This window comes from Prionailurus viverrinus, chromosome A1, assembly GCF_022837055.1.
Source record: "Prionailurus viverrinus isolate Anna chromosome A1, UM_Priviv_1.0, whole genome shotgun sequence".
NCBI lineage: Eukaryota > Metazoa > Chordata > Mammalia > Carnivora > Felidae > Prionailurus > Prionailurus viverrinus.
This window is the reverse complement of record NC_062561.1, coordinates 136,488,868-136,509,582: the sequence shown is the minus strand read 5'-3', so window position 1 is coordinate 136,509,582 and position 20,715 is coordinate 136,488,868. Positions and strand designations below refer to the sequence as shown.

General features: G+C 41.7%; 2 protein-coding genes across 2 annotated transcripts in view; both read right to left on the bottom strand.

The window, feature by feature from the left end:
- The window catches only part of CENPH (centromere protein H), a 34,302-nt gene extending 24,057 nt beyond the window's left edge, over positions 1 to 10,245 (bottom strand). The window contains exons 1-2 of the mRNA XM_047879329.1: positions 10,235 to 10,245; positions 2,325 to 2,529 (exon numbers count right to left, since the gene is read on the bottom strand). Coding sequence (XP_047735285.1) covers positions 2,325 to 2,452 — 128 coding nt within the window. The 5' untranslated portion in view covers positions 2,453 to 2,529; positions 10,235 to 10,245. The remainder of the gene's footprint in view (positions 1 to 2,324; positions 2,530 to 10,234) is intronic.
- CCNB1 (cyclin B1) lies at positions 8,026 to 17,817 on the bottom strand. Its single transcript, XM_047879253.1, has 9 exons — positions 17,636 to 17,817; positions 16,849 to 17,019; positions 16,599 to 16,751; positions 13,402 to 13,584; positions 11,773 to 11,931; positions 11,318 to 11,554; positions 10,661 to 10,801; positions 9,926 to 10,036; positions 8,026 to 9,524 (listed from the first exon to the last, which is right to left on the bottom strand). Exons 1-9 carry the CDS (start codon positions 17,654 to 17,656, stop codon positions 9,417 to 9,419), a joined length of 1,284 nt encoding a protein of 427 aa, XP_047735209.1. The 5' UTR covers positions 17,657 to 17,817; the 3' UTR covers positions 8,026 to 9,416.
- Between the last annotated feature and the right edge of the window lie 2,898 nt (positions 17,818 to 20,715).

The following is a 20,715-nucleotide window of genomic DNA, read 5'->3' as shown; positions in this document are numbered from 1 at the left end:
GCTCAGGTGGTGGAGCATGGGACTCTTGATCTTGGGGTGGTGAGTTCAAGCCCCATGTTGGGTGTAGAGACTGTTTAAAACTAAAATCTTAAAAAATAAAAAAAGTCCTCAGAATAAGACACAAAACACAAAATGGAATCCAGTGGGGAAACAGCATCTAAGAATAAAAGTTAAAAGTTTGACTTTTAAATTTATTCTTAATACGCCACACTGAAGAAATAAATATGGGCCACACAAACAAACAGATCAAAATGGTGAAAACTGCAAACACGGTAATGAGTTTAAAAACAGACTGTAACATTTTTAGGAGACAGAGAAAAATAACAAAGATACTACTCCTTGGATAGATAATTCATATAGTTTCTCAGTTGTCCTATGATTGTAGTTAATTCAAGATCATACATAAAATAAGTAGAAAAGCTATGGGTAAGATGCTAGTTATTAAGTTATACTTAACATGTTTTACATTTACATGGTAGTTTCATAATTCTGAAACTGCTTTGTGACTTTGAGACCTACATAAGTAGCTAAGTAACATTAGACAGATTTCTAAATCTCCATGGTATAAGTTCCTTAGATTTAAAGTTCCAAATGAAAAGAACGATTTCTTATAGGTTAAGAAGGTAGGCTAGCATTTTAAGACACTGTAGGAACAGTTTCCTTTTACCTGAGATACAAAAGGTGATCTCTTATTTTTTTTCTTTTAATTTCCTAATGTTTATTTATTTTTGAGAGAAGACAGAGACAGAGCATGAGCGGGGGAGGGGCGGAGAGAGAGGGAGACACAGAATCCAAAGCAGGCTCCAGGCCCCGAGCTGTCAGCACAGAGCCCCAGGCAGGGCTAGAACTCAGGAACCGCGAGATCATGACCTGAGCTGAAGTGGGACGCTTAATGGACTAAGCCACCCAGGTGCCCCTGACCTCTTCTTTTTTTAAGTTTATCAATTTTTGAGAGACAGCGGGAGAGAGCAAGTAGAGAAGGGGCAGAGAGAGAGAATCCCAAGCAGAATCCGGATTCAGGATTCGAACTCAGAACCATGAGATCATAACCCGAGCTGAAACCAAGAGTTAACAACCGACTGAGCCACCCAAGCGCCCCAAAAGGCGAACTTTTATCTTTAATATTTTAGCATTTTATATTGTAGGTATGAAGGAATTTTTAAAGCAAGGTTGTGAGGCTTAGTAGCCAAGACCTTTCAAAGCAGTGGTAAATCTAAAATAGTTACAATGCTTTGGGGAGTTAAAGCAAAACAAAACAAAACTCTTGTTAGGGTTTAGAACAAATTTTTTTCTGTAGAGACCAAACAACAAACATTTTAGTCTTTGTGATTCATAAGGTCTCTGCTGGAGCTACTCAACTCATACCCTGTAGCAGGAAAAGTTGTTCCAATAAACTCTTTCTTAAGGGCACTGAAATTAGAATTTCAAATAATTTTCACGTGTTTTTAAATTTTCCTCCAGGAAATTTTTTTGTCCCAACTACTTAATAACATAAACATTATTCTTGTATTTTTTTTTAATGTTTATTTATCTTTGAGACAGAGAGAGACAGAGCATGAACGGGGGAGGGGCAGAGAGAGAGGAAGACAGAATCGGAAGCAGGCTCCAGGATCCCAGCTGTCAGCACAGAGCCCGATGCGGGGCTCGAGCTCAGGAACCGTAAGATCATGACCTGAGCCGAAGTCGGACGCTTAACCGACTGAGCCACCCGGGCGCCCCAACATAAACACTATTCCTAGCTTGAGAGGCCACACCAGAACAGGCAGTAGAGTAGACTTGGCCCTGTGCCATTGTTTGCCCACCGGATTGATATCCTTTCTCATCACATCTTCCCGTAGCAACTGCTTGGTGGAAACGTATAAACATCAATCATTCTCTTGGTAGAGAAATACAACAAATGAGGCTTCTAGACTGAAAAGGGTCATAACCATAAAAACAAAGAGGAAAGACAACGTTTATTCAAGTAGCTGAGGCCTTAGATGCACCTCACTACGCGCTGGAAAATCGGGAGCCCAGGACGTGAGTGCACGAGAAAAGGAGAGGAAATTACAGCTCCGAAGGCCTTAAGGGCCCTGGTCTCTGTGCTAAACGCTTGCCTCTGAGTAGTTCATTTACCCCCCACTGCATCTCTACTAGGAAGGTGTAATCTTCCTCTGTTTCTAAGATTAAGAACGGTGCTTAAGGCGTTTAAATGAAGGACTCGAGGACACTGCCACGAAGCGACCGAGTCAGAATTCGCAGCCTTAGGGGCTCTGAGAGCTAAGGATGGAGCTCTCCCCAACGACGCCCACTTGGATGCGGCCGAGCGAGCCAGAGGGAACAACCTGAGCAGCAGGGTCAGGCGGTCCTCGGGACGTGCCTCCTGGGCGCCGGCGACCTGTGGTGGCCTGCCTTCCCCGCCTCCGGAGTCCGGGGACTCGGTGGCCGCTTGTTCCCTGGGTTGCATCTCCATTCTGACTGGCGCTGGGAAGTACGGCCTGGGACGGGAAAATGCAGCCTCAGAGGCCTATCTTCCCGCCACTAAATTGTCTCCCGGAAAGGGCCGGAGGACCGTCGCTTCCCGTCCGGCCCCTTCCGCCACACGGCTCCACCCCTTCCGTCCCGTCCCCTGGTTGCCGTGGTTATTCTGTTTCTCTAGTCCTGGCTAGTATTTGCAACCATTACAGATCACTAATAAGAAAAGTTGAACTTTAAGCATCAGCTCTGTCGAGTGCTGGGCTAGGAGTTGGGCTACAGCCCTTTGGGACACACCCCGGCGCCCAGGAACAGGCTGGAAAACTCCGACATAAATGGTCGTTCATCCTTGGCTCTGGGACAGGAGATCTTCGAGACAGTTTTGTGGGGTTTTTTTGTGTGTGTGTTTTTTGTTTTTTTATTTTTTTTTTTTTTTTATTTTTTTTTTTTTTTTAATTTTTTTTAACGTTTATTTATTTTTGAGACAGAGACAGAGCATGAACGGGGGAGGGGCAGAGAGAGAGGGAGACACAGAATCGGAAGCAGGCTCCAGGCTCTGAGCCATCAGCCCAGAACCCGACGTGGGGCTCGAACTCACGGACCGTGAGATCGTGACCTGAGCTGAAGTCGGACGCTTAACCGACTGAGCCACCCAGGCGCCCCTATTTTTTTTTTTTTAACCCATCTTGGTACTCCCTTAACATTCGCGGGCTTGGAAAGGGAAACACCGGAAGGTTGTTTAAGTAGACTTTCCATCTGAGCTCATAGTGTCCAGACTCCCTCATTTGGCGGAGAACAGTGGCTAGAGTTCAGAGATAACTTAAAGCCCGCTATGAGTCAGTGCATATACTTGAACCCCAGACTTGCAGCGTGAAATTTCACTATCCGTAAGATTCATTCTTATAACAGTCCTGTGCCCCCAAGTGCCACCTTGTCGATTTATCAGCTTGCAATCAAGCTTTTTTAGCTGGGCAGCTAAATGAGCGGCTAATGGAGACAATGTGGGACGTAAAACGCCCCATTGATTGGTAGTTTTTCATTAGGGTCGGTCGTGTAAGGGACACTCTAGCCTTGTAGCACAAGCACGGCAACTCAGACCTCTTTGAACAAGGGAGCCGAGCATTCCTCTCGTATAACTAGTTTCCGCTCAGTTACACTTGATCACACAGTGCTCTCTCCTTTCTTCCTCTTCATCATCAAAGTAACAGCTACCGGCATTGAGTGCAAAGACAGGAATGTAAATACGACGTTAGGTTCGCCACTCCTACCCACAAACTCCTGGAAAAACATGGTTTCCTTTCTTTTCTTCCTTTTTTATGTTTACTTATTTAGAGATAGAGGCAGAGAGAGACGAAAGGGCAGAGAGAGGGGGAGACAGGATCTGAAGCCCTCCGTGCTGACAGCAAGAGAGCCGGATGCCAGGCTGGAAACCATGAACCATAAGATCATGTCCTGACCCGAAATTAAGAGTAAGTCGCTTAACAGACTGAGCCACCCAGGCACCCCCACCCCCCATTATTTGTTTTATACAAAAAAAATCTTGTGCTTTGGCTTTACCCTGGACGTCTTCCAGTATCTCACATGAATCTCATCCTTTTAAACCTATCAGGTGTCCAAGGCGACATCTGGGACAAAGACAATGCAGTAGTTCTCCATCTGAGCAGGAATGAGAATCATGGGGAGGACTGGTTTAAAACAGACTACTAGGTGGATGAGAAGATGGGTGAAATAGGTGAAGGGGATTAAAAGCACAGTTACTGTGCAGAACACTGAGTAAAGTGGAGAATTGTTGAATCACTACATTGTACACCTGAAACTAATGTAACACTGTTATACTGGAATTTCAAAAATTAAAAAAAAAAAAAGATTGCTTGGTGTCTCTCCCAAGTTTTGATTATGATTTATGTTTCTAACAAATGCCCAGGTGATGTTCATGCTGCTGGTTCGGGATGACACTTTGAGCACTATGGTACTGGTTTATAACAAAGGTTTTTTGTTTGTTTTTTAATCCATAGTAAAACAAAAAGGGACAGATGTGAGTGTGGAGCTATTCTTTAGAGAATCTCTAATAATATAGAAGGGATAATGCAATTAGGTAATACATCATGTCATTCTAGTGAGGTGTTGGTTTCAAAGTTAATATTAATGAATAATAAAACTAAAGAGAACAGCGCCTTTACAGCAAAGCTGTATCAGGTGGTTACCACCTTAACCGGATGATCAAACACAATATCCTCAGTAGTAACAACTAATATTTAACTCCAATATGCATACGTTGTACAAATCACCTATATTCTTGGGGAATGCATAACCTGAATTTAACTATCAAAAAACAATCAGACAAAAAAAAATCAGACAAGAAATCTAAAATGAGGGACATTCTATAAGACAAATGGACTAGACAGTTCATGTCCATGCCTTGAAAAACAAAAAGCATGTATATGGAAACAAATTAATTTTAGTTGGAACCTAAATTGGAAACAAAAATTTTGTTAAACATTTTGGGACAATGGAGAAAATTTGAATACACACTGCATATTACACATAGAAGTTGTTAATTGTCTTAGCATGATAAAGATTGTGGTTATTTAGGAAAATGACTGAATTCTTAGGAGATGCATGACCTAGTATTTTAAGGTGACCTTATCTTGACATCTAAAATTTACTTTGAGGGGCACCTGGATGGTTCAGTTGGTTAAGTGTCCTACTTCGGCTCAGGTCATGATCTCATGGTTTGTGAGCTCAAGCCCCACGTTGGGCTCTGTGCCAACAGCTCAGAGCCTGGAGCCTGCTTCCGATTCTGTCTCCCTCTCTTGCTGCCCCTCCCACACTCATGCTCTGTCTCTCAAAGAGGAATAAATGTTAAAAAATTTTTTTTCTTTAAATTTACTTTGAAGTGGCTCTGAGAAAGAAAAATATATGCAAACAGGTATATATCCCCCCCATCACACAAACATACTTTTCTTTCTTTACACCTGTAGTTTAATATTTGCCTACATAAGTACCTACAACTTTGCCCCCTATCAGAAAACAATTCTTTCTTGTATCCTTGGAATATTTACAGAAGTCTTTCAAGTACTTACCCACAGAGAAAACGTGGTTTCAGAGTCTTTTTAAAAACCTCCATTTCCAATGAAATTAAAAATCACCACACAAAAAATTCCAAAGTATTCCAAAAGAAAACTACTTAGAGAAACCAATTTGACAATAAATTTCATATATTTAAAAAAAATAAAAATTAAAAAAAAAGAAAACTACTTAGAAGTTGAGCAGTTAAGAGGTGCCTGGGTGGCTCAGTCAGTAGAGCAACCAGCTCTTGATTTCGTCCCAAGTCATCATCCCAGGGTTGTGGGATCTAACCCTACACCCAGCTCTGTGCTCAATGTGAAGCCTGCTTAAGATTCTCTCCCTCCCTCCCTCCCTCTCCCCTTTTCCCTTGCTCACTCTATCTAAAAGAAAAGAAAAAAAGAAAAAAAAATTAAAAGGAAAATGAGCAGTTAAATAATCTCCAGATCAAGGAAGGACTGCAAAAGAAATTTTAATGACCAGAAAAAGATGAAAAGGAGGGCTTCAGAAACAAGCTGTCTCAAAGGAGAATGCATCAAGGATTTTAACACTAAAATACATGGAGTACTTAACTGAAACTAGAAAAAGAAAAGAAAAAGAAAAACAGATGGTGAGAATTGATGTAAAAGCTAAAATTACAGTGACCTCTGGCTCTTGGTTTTGGCTCAGGTCATGGAGCTCATGGTTTGGTTCTTGGGTTCAAGCCTCGTGTGTGGGTATGCGGTAACAGTGCGGAGCCTGCTTCGAATTCTCTCTCTCTCAAAGAAACTTAAAAAGTTAAAAAAATAAAAAACTAAAACTACAAAACAATGGTAGCAGAAATGGTAACACCAAACCTGGCTCTTTTAGTAAATGTGCTGCCGAAGCAAGCACAAAACCCTTTCTCTCAAAACACCAATAAAAACCCTCCAGTCAAGCCCAGTTAGAAAACAAAAGTATCAAGGATGAGACACAAACTATATATATGACTATAATTTTAAGAATCTAGAATAGTTATTTCCTATTAATAGAGGGAAGGTAATTCCTAAAAAACACTGGCAATGTAAAACATACCATTCTAAGCAGATCCAGGCCAAAGGACTTTACAGTTTACATTTATTTATTTTTGAGACAGAGAGAGACACAGCACATGTGGGGGTGGGGCAGAGAGAGAGGAAGACACAGAATCTGAAGCAGGCTCCAGGCTCCAGGTTCTGAGCTGTCAGCACAGAGCCTGACGCAGGGCTCAAACTCACAAATTGTGAGATCATGACCTGAGCCTAAGTTGGACGCTTAACTGACTGAGCCACCCCAGTACCCCAGGACTTTACAGTTTAATTAAAAAATTTTTCGGGGTGCCTGGGTGGCTCAGTCGGTTGAGCGTCCGACTCCGGCTCAGGTCATGATCACATAGTCTGTGGGTTCGGGCCCCGTGTCGGGGTCTGTGTTGACAGCTCGGAGCCTGCTTCAGATTCTGTATCTTCTTCTCCTCTCTCTGCCCCTCCCCTGCTCATGCTCTGTCTCAGAAATAAAAACATTAAAAAATTTTTTTCAATGAACGAGTAACTTTCAATTACGAGATGTAAAAATGTAAATGTCTTTGATCCAACTTAAAGGTAGTAAGAGAAAAACTAGAAAACCGTAACAAGACTGAACCAGTTTACCAAATAAGATACAAAATCCTCTCAAAGAAACAGATTAAACCCATGTATCATGAACAAGAATTCATTCCACTTTAGGAAAACTCTAATGTGGAATATTAAAGCTGAAAAAGCAAATGAATTTCCACAGCCTTGCCACTTAACTCTAAACAGAAATAAAAGAAAAAAATCTAAAACATAAAGACTACTTAAAGCCTAACAGCAAAAAGAGTAAATAAAAATACTTCGATGTCTAATCCAGGAACAAAATAGAGGGCTGGGATCTGTTTATTATGATTATTTTGGAGATTCTAATACAATAAACACCATAAACACTGAAAAAAAAATCTGTAGATTTAAGGCCTAGAGAACTCCATTAAAACAAATGGAGTAAAAAATCAAACCAAAACAAACAAAAAACACAAATTGAATAAAAAAAACTGATGTCAGTTGGGTAAGCAAACTACAACTAGCAATAAAATTAGTGGGAAATAGATTGTATTCACAGTAGTGACAAAACCCCCACAAAACCAGCAATAAACTTGACAAGTGCAGTAATTATAGAACTAAAATTCTAACATTCCATTGGAGGGCATGCAACAGATCTTGGAGAAAAATGCTTCTGGATGGGAAGACATGATGTATACTCAAAACCTCAAAGGAGCTTCTCGGTAACTGGACATAACTTTCTGTTATGTTTGAAACTGCCCCCAAATACCTGAGAAATAGTGCTTTGCTTCACCTTACCAGATAATATAATAGTTTTACACTTATCACAGGAAAAAAGATTAGGAAATAGATGGGAATTGTTTCAATTCAGCTGGACAAGGATAATCTTGATCATGTGACACTGGCATAAGTGGGCACCCATCTGGAAGAGTCTTACTTTATGCCATATACACAAAGTTTATTGAGGGATTATAGATATAAATGGGGAAAACTCCAAATTTTACATGTTTACTGTTTTGAGATGGAGTAGATCTTAAGACTGAAAATCCAAAAGCAACTGTAGAAAACAAGATTTGACAATATAAAAACTTCAGTGTCTGCATGGCAAAAGAGCATAAACAATCAAAAGACAAATGACAAAATGGAAAAACCTTACATATCGATAAGTAATCAACAAAAATTTATTCAACCTAGCCATCAGAATTAAAAATTAGGACAGCAAACAACTTAGATTATTTCTTGCCAAATTCACAGAAATTGGAGAATCATTATCTTCGGTTCTGGCAAGGAAGCAGAGAAATCCAGCACTTTTGTACATTGCTGGTGACACTTGAGAGTCATCTGGCAGCACCTGCCAAAACTTAGAATGCACATACCTAGAGAACCCAGAGTACAAAAAGGAAAGCATGGTATTTAATGATCAACAGGTTTATCTGTAGGAGCAAAGAGGAAAAGCAATCTGAAGATCAACAGAATGGATAACCTATAGTTTATCCATATTATGGAATGGAAATGCCCACACACAGGTAAGGCCTATACATGTTAAAAGGAATTGCTTATATATAGAATGATTCCATTTCTTAGAAATCCCCCTAACAACTTATTTATAAGCATATTTGTATTTATAGAAGCAAAGAAGGATACAACCCAAACTGTTGTTGGTGTCTTCAGATGGATGGGATTGAGCTGTAAGAGTAGGGGGTGGGGAGTAAATTAACTTTTTTTTAGATACTTTTATGTGTTTTGAGGATCTGCTTTTATTTGGTCAATCAAGAAAGTGAAAAAGTGTAGAATATAAAGTTCTTATTTTTGCAAATAAAAAAGTTGATAGATAGTTTAAGAAATAGTGGTAGAAGTAAAAACTACTTAGAATTATGGCAGCAACCACCACAAGAAACAGAAAACAGGAGGACTAGGGGTAAGGTGGCAGATCTTTGACAGAATAAGGCAGCATATTCTCCAAGATAATTGGGCTTACATGCAGTATGCCCTAGAGAACGGCTTTAAATGCCTTCATGACCACAGTAATTCATACAAGAATGCAAAGCCAGGTACATAAAACAAACACCACACAAGTAACAATTATATATATGTGCTGGGTCCCAATAAACTGAAAGCACTTTTTATATTCCCCATCGTATCTTTAACACACCTTTTTGGTTACCCTTGAGTAGGAAGTAGCCACATTCAAATGAGTTAAGGTGTAAGAAATAAAAAGGACCACAAACTTTATTAAAAGTAAGTAAACGTAACATATAATATGTACAGATGGCACATGGTGCCAATTTTATTTGTAGTTATTATAGTACTCCAACTCAAGTTTACAAGTTACACCTTTGCCACAGCCTTGGCTAAATCTTGAACTAGTGCAGAATTTAGTTGTGCTAGAGTGCTGATCTTAGCATGCTTAGATGTGGCATACTTGTTCTTGATAGTCTGGAAGACAAAAGCATAATAATTAATGAAGGGAAAAAGGAAAACATTGTGAGACCCAATAGTACAGAGAGTCACTTAAAATAATTCCAAGGGCACTTGGGTGGCTCAGTTGGTTAAGCGCCTCGGTTTTGGCTCAGATCACGGATCTCAGAATTCGTGGGACAGAGCCCTGTGTTGGGCTCCACACCATTGCCAGCGTGGAGTCTGCTTGGTGTTCTCTCCCTCCCTCCCCCTCATTCTCTTGGTGTTCTCTCTCTCTCAAGTATTAATACACTTAAAACAATAACATTATATATATAAAAAAAAAATCAACTCCTTGAAAATAAACTATTCATTTACAGACTTGAAGTCTTAAGTGTTTTCACTTGTCCTCCCAACAGCTTACAATGCCCCTGACTTACCATGTGCTTTGTAAGCCCACGATTCACCATGACTATATTCTTAGCCAGGTGTTGCATTACATTTAGAAGGGATTCTTCAGTGTATGACAGGTAATGCTGTAAAGTTGGTGTCTACGGCAACAAAAGTTAATGTTAGAAATGCTCACGAAGAATGGTTCTCAGAAAATTTCTGTAAGTTAGTCAAGAGTAGGGGGTAGGAAGAGGGATTCTGTAGGACTGATTATAATTGAAATTTAAGATAAATTTAAGATGCCTTCTTCCCCAAATACTCTTCTTTCATGCTTCTCCAGGACCCTGTACTTATTAAACCTATTATACACTAATGTGCTCAAACCTAATTAAACTTCTTTAATTGCTGACTAGTGTACCCTCCAAAGCTGGGCTCCAAATTGTTTGACACCAACATTCACATGCCTAATACTACTCCTAAGGCCTAGGGTAGCACATGGCACATAGGAGAAATATGTGTAGAATCAGGGAGTATGAATGGACTTCTAGCATGTCATCTGACCTGCCTGAGAGTCTTCATCTGTGTAAGGTGAAATTAGGTAACGAAGTGGGAATATCTTATGAACACATAGTAAACAAGATAACATTTTTAATCATTCTCTCAGTCAATGCTCTATTTTTAGAAATCATTTGAATTGTCCTTTAATGAAAACGGTCCAGTATTAGCGCAAACATCACTTAAAATTTAAAAGCTTCGGGTAATGTAAGTCTGCGGGAAGAGCTTACCCATTCACCATTGTCGAGAATTTTTAGTGCTAGGCAAAAAGCTCCTGCTGCAATCTGAGAAGGAGGAAAGTGCACCATATCGTAATCCAGCATAGTTAGCTCCATCAGGTATTTGGCCAAAGTATGTTGCTCAACATCAACCTGAAACAAAACCCACAGGTCTCTGAGCTTTTGTCAGAATTCTGTTATGGCAATAACCAGTATACCCTTAACTATAATTACAAGTATTTGTCTATAAACTCTCAAATGCTGGGGTGCCTGGGTGGCTCGGTCGGTTGAGCATCTGACTTCGGGTCAGGTCATGATCTCACAGTTTGTGAGATCAAGCCCTACGTCGGGCTCTGTGCTGACAGTTGGGAGCTTGGAGCCTGCTTCCGATTGTGTCTCTCTCTCTCTCTCTCTCTCTCTCTCTCTCTCTGCCCCTCCCCCACTCCCGCTATCTCTCTCTCAAAATAAACATTAAAAATTTTTTTTTAAACTGTCAAATTCAACTACCCATGGAAAGCCTCAATGAAAACATTAATACATAGCCTGACTGGAAATAAAGAACAGCTTGATGTCTTCCTCATGTAGAGTTATAAGTCGGGTGAATCAGATCTTTGTGATTAGCAATATTTCATAATGTCCCATACTAAAGATTATCCAAGAAGTCTGTACCTCTCCAATCTTAGACGCTCTCCGAAGGAAATGCAGGGGTAGAGGACGGCCCAGACCAAAATTTAAAGATCTTAGAATCTTCATTTCCATCTGTCTGATTTGGTGCTTGGTGTAAGTGTTGTCAGTCACAAAGGCAAAGTCACCAATTTCTGGAGGGTACATTTCTTCGTATTTACTTGCAATAAACATGGCAGTGACACCAACCAGCTGCAGCATCTTCTTGGGTACACAATTATTCTGCAATGGGAATTCCAACCTGATGAACAACTAATATGTACTTGAAAAAAAAGAGACAACATAGCTATGAAGGGAACATGGGAAAAAACATTCTAATAGCAAAATCTCAATTAATGACACTCTACCCCACAAGACAGATGTTAGCCGGAGAAGTTTGTTTCTTAGGACTCAGCTAGAACCCTGGAATGGAGAACCCTCAGGTACTGAATTATGCTCACCTGCATGAACCGATCAATAATGGAAACAGTCATGTACATGGTCTCCTGCAGTAACCTGAATTTCATTTGAACCTGTACTAGCCAGTCAATTAGGATGGCTCTCATGTTTCCAGTGACTTCACGACCCAGGAGGTATTTTGGTCTTACTGCTTGCTCTTCCTGCAAAAGAATGCTGATTATCCTTTAGAAGCAAGACTCCCTGTGACATTTTTGATCAGAAATATTAGTCATCACAGAACAGTAATGGAGCATTTAGAATCTCTAACAGGTGTCAACTTAATTCTTCATAGTGTCACTACAAACAGCTCTATCACTGAGGAAGAAAGCAAACATTAAATAGGGCAGTTTGACAGGTTTTTCATATTGGCAGATCTCACTAAGTTCAACTTACCATCACTGTTACCTGCCCACACTCTGTAATCACTTCAACCCCAAAATATCTTGCCATCATCTCAGATCTTTTCACTTAAGACTATAAACCCAGAACCTGAGCTTTATGAAGTAGAGAAAAATAGCACCAGCTATTTTCCAGATCAGCTGGAACCTATATGCTACCACTCTCCTGCTGTAGGATTTAAACCCCCAACACACCATAGGTAAAAAGAATGAACCATCAAGGACCAACACATACATCTGCTAAACCCACCCCACCAAAGTTAGAAAACTTTAAAAAGGGAGATGAAACCCAAAGTGGAAGCCTGGTCCTGGCAAGGAAGTCTTCTTACAGAACAATTGTATAGAAAATCTTTTGGATGCCCAGAAGAACCAGACAAGAGAGAAAAGATGTTAAATGGTGCTGAAAGAAGAGAATGCCTTATAAACACACAACTGGGCAAATGTGCTTGTTTGCTTTTTTGTTAGCATACAGAATGCTTCCTTGTTTTGGCGGGCAGGAGGAGCAGAGGGCACATGCCACTAATGAAGTTTCAGAAGTGATATGAAGTGGAAGAAAACCAAAAACTTTTTTATTGTACTCTCAGACACAGAAAAATTTCCCTGGTGTTACATGCACATCAGCCACAAGGACCCAAAGTGCCTTGCGTTGCTGGTGGTTATAGTTTTTCGGCATATTCTCCATTATGGCCTACCTCCTGCCTCTAATCCTCAAACACAGAGCCTGGGAATTGCCCATCCTTAACCTATGGGCATTCATTAGGGTTCTGGGGGCACCTGGGTGGCTGAGTTGGTTAAGCATCTGACTTTGGCTCAGGTCATGATCTCGTGGTTCGTTGAGTTTGAGGCCTGCATCAGGCTCTAGGCTGACAGCTCAGAGCCTGGAGCCTGCTACAGATTCTATGTCTCCCTCTCTCTGTGCCCCTCCCCAGCTTGCACTCTCTTTCTTAAAAATAAACATCAAAACATTTTTTTTGAAAAAGAGAGAGAAAAAAAAAAAAGCATTCGGGCAGTACCCAGTGTCACTTTGAATTTTCTCTGTCCAAAATGGCAAACAAAAGATATCTTTAGTTTGTCTGGGGACTTGATTTTTGGTACCCCACGAAGAATTTCCAAGTGGCATATGTTAAGAAACGCTACTTACATCCTGCTTGAATTCTTGTAAACAAAGTAAAATATCTTTAATAAAGTTAAGCACCATTTCGAAAAAACAAATATTCTGGAAGTAATACAGACCTCAAGTTGTCTCAGATAAGCATAAATATCTTTCACATATTCACTACAAAGGTTTGGATCAGCTCCATCTTCTGCATCCACATCGTTCACTGCAAGAATTACATCAGAGAAAGCCTGACACAGATATTCTTCTGCAGGGGCACATCCAGACGTTTCCATTGGGCTTGGAGACGGAGTATCAACCTTGAAATAGAGAAACCTTTTGAAATAATAGCAAAGAGAAGCATACCATCCGGGAATGAAGGCCCAATTATTGGTACCAATTCAACAGACCAACTGCTAAAGAGACATATAATTCACAATTCATTTCCTTAAAGGAAAATTAGTTTCTTTTCAAATTTATTCAGTTTCTCTTTAGGACATGATTAATACAAAAATGAAATGCCCAAACAGAATGAGCCACTTTGAAATAAGTAGAACCTCGACACGAATGGGTAAAACAGAGAAAAAGCAAACAAAATCACATGTTAGACTTTCTTCTAAAGGAAATGAGTAAATAACAAATCTGTTTATCAATGTCATGTGAAGTCAATCCAAATGAATGAGTCTTTTGTCTTCATTTCAAAACACGGAGTGCTTCTCACTGCCCAGGAAAACATAATGTCTGTCCTGACTACCAAGGACTAACAGAGTTCATTCGTTATCATTAACCATTTCCTTCAAGCTCCAGTTTCCCCTTTGTTCAAACATTCATTGATCATGTTCTTCTAGTCAAGCCCTGTGCAAGACATGGTCTTTACAGTGTCCTCAAAGGGATTTGAATCTATCTATCTATCTATCTATCTATTTTTTTATTTTTTAATATTTATTTCTGAGACAGAGAGAGACAGAGCATGAGTGGGGGAGGGGAAGAGAGCGAGGGAGGCACAGAACCCCAAGCAGGCTCCAGGCTCAGAGCTGTCAGCACAGAGCTCAACATGGGGCTTGAACTCACAAACTGTGAGATCATGACCTGAGCCGAAGTGGATCACTCAAGGGGCTGAGCCACCCAGGCACCCCAAAGGGATTTGGATTTAGAAGACAGAAGTAAATAAAATGAGGAGATAAGGGTCTAAAAACAGGGGTGGGGAAAGTTAGGGAAAATTTCAGGAGTTGACGTTTGAGCTGTTTTGAAAGATGAAAAGATTACTAGCTAAAAGAGTGTGAGGGTAGGAAAGGCCTTTTTTAAATAAGTGGGACAGCAAAGACCATCAGAATGGGACTTTCAAGGAAACCACACATAGTTGGTATGACTGTACATGCTATAGGTTTCATGTGTCATGTCCAGAATGTTAATACTAAAGCAACAGCCTCAGATCTCCCACCCTTAGATATAAGGGACTAGGCTGAATGACTTTTACAGATCATTTTCTCAACTGGTTTTAACCACTTTGTTTGGTTTGTATGTTATGTATGTATGTATGTATGTATGTATGTATGTATATATGTATGCATGCAATTTTTTATTTAGGAGTGGAGCCTGTGCTTGATCCCACCACCCTGGCAGATCCTAGGACCTGAGCAGAAATCAAGAGTGGGAGCGGCGCCTGGGTGGCACAGTCAGTTAAGCGTCCGACTTCAGCCAGGTCACGATCTCACGGTCCGTGAGTTCAAGCCCCGCGTCGGGCTCTGGGCTGATGGCTCAGAGCCTGGAGCCTGCTTCCGATTCTGTGTCTCCCTCTCTCTCTGCCCCTCCCCCGTTCATGCTCTGTCTCTCTCTGTCCCAAAAATAAATAAATGTTGAAAAAAAAAAAAAACTGCTTTAAAAAGAAATCAAGAGTGGGATGCTCAATTTACTGAACCACCCAGGGGCACCTACTTTTTGTTTTTTAATTTAAAGATGCCATTGTAGGGGCACCTGGGTGGCTCAGTCTGTTAAGCGTCCAACTTTGGCTCAGGTCATCTCCAGTTTATGGTCGAGCCCCACATCGAGCCCTGCACTCTCAGTGCAGAGCCTGCTTGGGATTCACTGTCTCTCCCTCTCTCTCTGCCCCTACCCTGCTCTCTCTCATGTGCTGTCTCAAAATAAACACTGAAAAAAAAAGTATTCTTATAAAATTAGAGCTTCATTAAATGCAGTTCATTGTAAATTCAGCAAAGCCCCTTTTAGGTGCCCTGTTTCTCCTTCAAAGGAGTGGATATATTTACATGACTGATGTTTAGTTAAGTTCTTAATTTTAGTTTTTGAGGCCAAATGTTAACACATTTTATCTACTCTGAAAATCTACATTTTTTTCTGCTTTCACTTTTATATATTCCAGTGTTACAGGCTTATTAATTATTCAGTGGCCACATTAGGGAATAAAAGGATTCAAGATCATCTGTTTCAGTCAATAAATTCTGGTCAGATGGCTTGTACCAAAGACAGTAAAATCTTTGATCCATGCACATATGATAAATCAATACCATTAATAAAGACCGGGAGGGGCTCCTGGGTGTCTCAGTCTCTTAAGCTTCCAACGACTCTTGATTTTGGCTCAGGTCATGATCTCATGGTTCGAGGGTTTGACCCCGCAGTGGGCTCCACATTGAAAGCATGGAGACTGCTTGGGATTCTCTCTCCCTCTCTCTGCCCCTTTGAGAGAACTTTCTCTTTCAAATAAACTTAAAATAAATAAATAAATAAATAAATAAATAAATAAATAAATAAATAAATAAATAAAAGAGGGGGGAGGCAGTATAACAAAACGATTTAGAGCCTAGGTTCTGAAGCCAGATGGCCTGGGTTTAAGTCCATATGTGTGATCAGATGTGTGACTCTAGAAAATTTACCCAATACTTCACTAAGCCATTATCTAAAAAGTAGAGGTAGTAATACAAGTAAGAGAGTCCATACAAAGATTGGGTGAGTTATGGGGCGCCTGGGTGGCCCAGTTGGTTAAGTGTCTGACTTTGGTTCAGGTCATGATCTCTGGGTTTGTGGGTTTGAGCATTGCATCAGGCTTTGTGCTGACAGCTCAGAGCCCAGAGCCTGCTTCGGATTCTGTGTCTCCCCCTCTCTCTGCCTCTCCCTCGCTCACACACACTCTCTCTCTCAAAAATAAATAAACATTAAAAAAAAAAAATTAAAGATTGGGGGAGTTAAATGTATTTGAAGTGCAGAGGCTACCTCCTGCTAAGCACTCTATAAATGTTACTATTATTACTATTTGTTCAAACACTGATTCCACGTTATTATTAAATGAGGGAAAGAAACAACCAAACCAAAGTAAGTTTACCAAAATAGGCTCCGGAGAAAGCTTTTCTTCTTTAACAGGCTCATGTTCTGGCTCTGGTTCTGGCACAGGTACAGACACAGGCTCGGGTGCTTTGTCCAGAGGTTTTGGTATTTTTTTAGCAATAACTTTTCCAGGAGCCAAAGTTTTTGCTTCCTGTGGATGAAAGAAGAAAATGAACTGTTTCTGCATCAAGGGTCACAGCTGTAAGGTGGACTCTTACAGAGAAGTTAGATCAGGAAGAGGTAGTTACCTTTTTCAGAGGCAATTTGGTTTGTGGCTGTTCACTGACTTTGTTACCAATGTCTCCGAGGGCTGTTCTTGGCCTCAGTCCCGGCTTGGAGGCTGCAACAGTGGCCAGAGGCACGCGCTTTGCGCCTGCCATACTGATCTTTGCCTTATTTTCAACATTAACTTTCGTGTTCTGAAAGAAGCAAGACCACTTTCAGAGCTGGCCCAATCAGAGCGGAGTAAGTCAAGGGTCAATTAAGGTGGGGCAAGAAAGAGGCTCTCAGGACAAAAGTTGGCTGTAAAAAAAGGGTTCCCAAGGAAAACCGAGGTTCCAGGATCTACCCTTCGGTAGTGACATGTCAATTTCTTCCCAGAACCTCTTCACTCATCTATTCAGGGGTTGTCGGTTTAGTCCTGGCCGACCCTAAAATTCCACGAATTTACATTTGAAAGGAAATAGAAAAGCCTGCAATTGCAGGCATTTTCTCTCCGGGAAGGGGGTTATGAGGTTGGTGGGTGTCGGCTCTGAGGCCCTCTATCACATTTTAAAAGAGGTTTCCTGTGGACCCTCCATCGCCCTCCCCACTCGCGGCAAGCATTTATCCAAGGCTGGTCCAGTTCTCTTCCTCTCTCCGTCGGTCCACCTAACTCCCCCACCAAGCCAGGGGCCCACCGATCCCCCCCGCCCCCGTCCTCCTCCCCAAATCGCTGCCCTGGTCCGCTCGAGAGCCTCCGGCAGGGGACAGAGGATGTGAGGACACGCAGCAAGCCAGGAAGGCCGCGTTTGTTCATCGTCCGCAGCAGCTCACCCTGGTGACCCGGAGCGCCATGGCTTCCTCTTCACCAGGCAGCAGCTCAACGGGGAGAAGCAGAGCACGGGAGCCACCGAAGAGCCGGGGACCTGAACGCACCGCAGACCAACAGTCGTTCCACCGCAGCACGCCGGGAGGAGCAGTACTCAGCCTCAGGTTTAAACCCCGCACTGCTCCCTCCTCATTGGTCTGTTCGTGGCACTCGCTCCCTTCCCATTGGCGGCTGCCTGTTCCTCCGAGAATGCGTTTCCTGGGCGATCCCGCGGAGACGTTCGAGAGGGGGCGGGGCCAGGCCTCTGCTCTCTGGCAGCTGTGCTGCCACCTGGAGAGGCGAGCAGGCAGTGTGCCGCCGGCCTGGAGAGGAGACCTTGAGCGCAGCGGGAGCTGGCCCAGGGAGTGGCTGGTGGCCTCTGAAAAGTGCCAGTGGGGCAGCGAGAGTTGGAGAAACTGAGAAGCAGTTATGGCTGTAATCTTGCTTATTGTTACACACTTTCCTCTTCTGCAGTGGACTGTAGCAGGAAAGGGTTTAAAATACATTCTTTCATTTGATTTGAATATCTTTCATTTGTTTTCATTCCTGGGGTGGAGGAACTGAAGCTCAGAGAGGGTTTGGGTGACTTTCCCAGGATCACAAAATGAATTACGTGGGACCGAAACTTTGGCTATTTTTTGGATCCCTGAAGTTTCCACAGCACAAATTGTATGTTAAGAAAATTGTCAGCTTCGGGGCGCCTGGGTGACTCAGTCGGTTTAGCGTCTGACTTCGGCTCAGGTCAGGATCCCACGATTCGTGGGTTCGAACCCCCGCCCCCCCCCCCCCCCCCCCCCCCCCCCCCGTCAGGCTCTGTGCTGGCCGCTGGGAGTCTGCTTTGGAGTCTGTGTCTCCCTCTCGCTCTGCTCCTCCCCCACTCACTCACTCACTCTCTCTCTCTCAAAAATAAGTAAACATTAAAAAGAATATTGTCAGCTTTTTAACCCGCCAGATTACTTTAATCCAATTGCTCCCCAAAGCCAATCTTTTATTTTAGCTTTTTATTTGAAAATGATTTCAAATTTAGGAAAGTTGCAAACAAAATTATTACAAAGAACATACATATACCTTTTGCCCAGATTCAAGTACCCTTAACATATTACTTCATTTGCTTTATCATTTATTTTTCTTTCTTTCTATATATATCTCTATGTCTCACTGTATATAAAAATTTTCTTCCTGGGGCACCTGGGTGGCTGGCTCAGCTGGTTAAGCCTCTGACTCTTGATTTCAGCTCAGGTCAAGATCTCAGGATTTGCAAAATCGATCTTGCTGTCAGCACAGAGCCTTCTTGGGATTCTCTCTTCCTCTCTCTACCCCTCTCCTGCTTGCAGTCTCCCTCTCTCTCTCTCTCTCTCTCTCTCTCTGTCTCAAAATTAATGAACTCTATGAAAAATTTGTTTCTTCCTGAAACATTGGATGGTAAGTTATACATACTTACGGCCCTTTATCCCTTAATTCTTTGGTGTGCATTTCCTAAGAAAAAAGGATAATCTCATATATAACCACAATACAGTTATCAACTTCATAAGTATACTGTTTTTAATGTTTATTTTTATTTGTTTATTATTTTTTTCGTTTATTTATTTTTTTGGGACAGAGAGAGACAGAGCATGAACGAGGGAGGGGCAGAGAGAGAGGGAGACACAGAATCGGAAACAGGCTCCAGGCTCTGAGCCATCAGACCAGAGCCTGACGCGGCGCTCGAACTCACGGACCGCGAGATCGTGACCTGGCTGAAGCCGGACGCTTAACCGACTGCGCCACCCAGGCGCCCCAAATGTTTATTTTTAGAGAGAGAGTGCACATGTGCATGCACATGAGCAGGTGAAGAGCACAGAGAGAGGGAGAGCGAGAATCCCAAGCAGGTTCCGAACTATCAGCACAAAGCCTATCTCAAGGCTCAATCTCATGAACCATGAGATCATGACCTGAGCCAAAATCAAGTGTCAGCAGCTTAACCAACTGAGGTGCCTCATAAGTTTACTTTATTACAATATTAAATGCAACCTAGTTTATATTCCAGATTTGTCAGTTGATCTCATAATGTCACTTACAGCGTCTTCCCTCCTCCAGTAGAGGATGCAGTCTAGAGCCAGATGTTGCATTTAGCTTCCTTTAATCTGGAACAGTTCCCACAGCTTTTGCTACAATGCATAGGACAGCTCCCACCCTCCCAAACACATACACAAATAATTATTCAGCCCAAAATGTCAATAGTCTGGTAGAGCCAGAGTTGAGAAATCTTGCCAACTGTGTACATACCTATAGACTCATTCAATATGCTAGTTTTGGGTTTTGTTTTGTTTTGCTTTGCTTAATTAGCATTAAGTACCATGGATCACCTCCTTTCTTTACAATATTTAAAAATGTGTGTGTCTTCCTCCTAAGTGAGCTAACTATACAGTGTGAAGTCAATGAACTCAATGTTCTCTCCTCTGGCCAAGTTAATAGGGCTGACTACATACCAGGCCCTGTTCTAAGTGCTAGGAATATATCTCTGAACAAAACAGAGAAGTGCCTCATTCTCACAAACCTTATATTCCAGTAAGAGGGAGATAGAAAGAGAAAGAGAGAGACACAGAGAGAGAGAGAGAGAGGGAGAGAGAGAGAGAACAGGTAAATAAACAAAGTGAAAAAAAGAAAAGTCAGATACTACCAAGTGCTAGGCAGAGAATGAAAAGAAAGTGATATAAATAGAGTAACTTGGTAGCTAACTTGGACTTGGTAGTCAGGGATGGTCTGAGAAGGTGACATAATTCCTAGGTTAAGGTGAGGTTTAAATGACAAGAAGGAGAACATTCCAGATAGAGGAAATAGCCTTTTAAATACCCAGGGATAGCAATGAATTTGTCATATTCTGAAAAGCGTGTAGCTAGAGTATGGGGGATAGAGTGAAAATGAGATTGGAGAAATTAGAAAGGATAAAATTACACAAGTCTTTGTAAAGCAAGGTAAAGAGTCTGGGCTGTGTAAATGCAGTGCAAGCTTTTGGAGGGTTTCAAGCCAAACTGTGGCATAATCCATCTTTCAAAAAGATTACCTT

Coding starts and splice junctions, on each gene's coding strand:
- CCNB1 (XM_047879253.1), bottom strand. CDS start 17,656: ATGGCGCTCCGGGTCACCAGG. Junction 13,585..16,598: donor TTTCTCCGGAGCCTATTTTG/GTAAACTTACTT, acceptor CTCTATTTCAAG/GTTGATACTCCGTCTCCAAG. Junction 10,037..10,660: donor TTCTCGACAATGGTGAATGG/GTAAGCTCTTCC, acceptor TTGTTGCCGTAG/ACACCAACTTTACAGCATTA.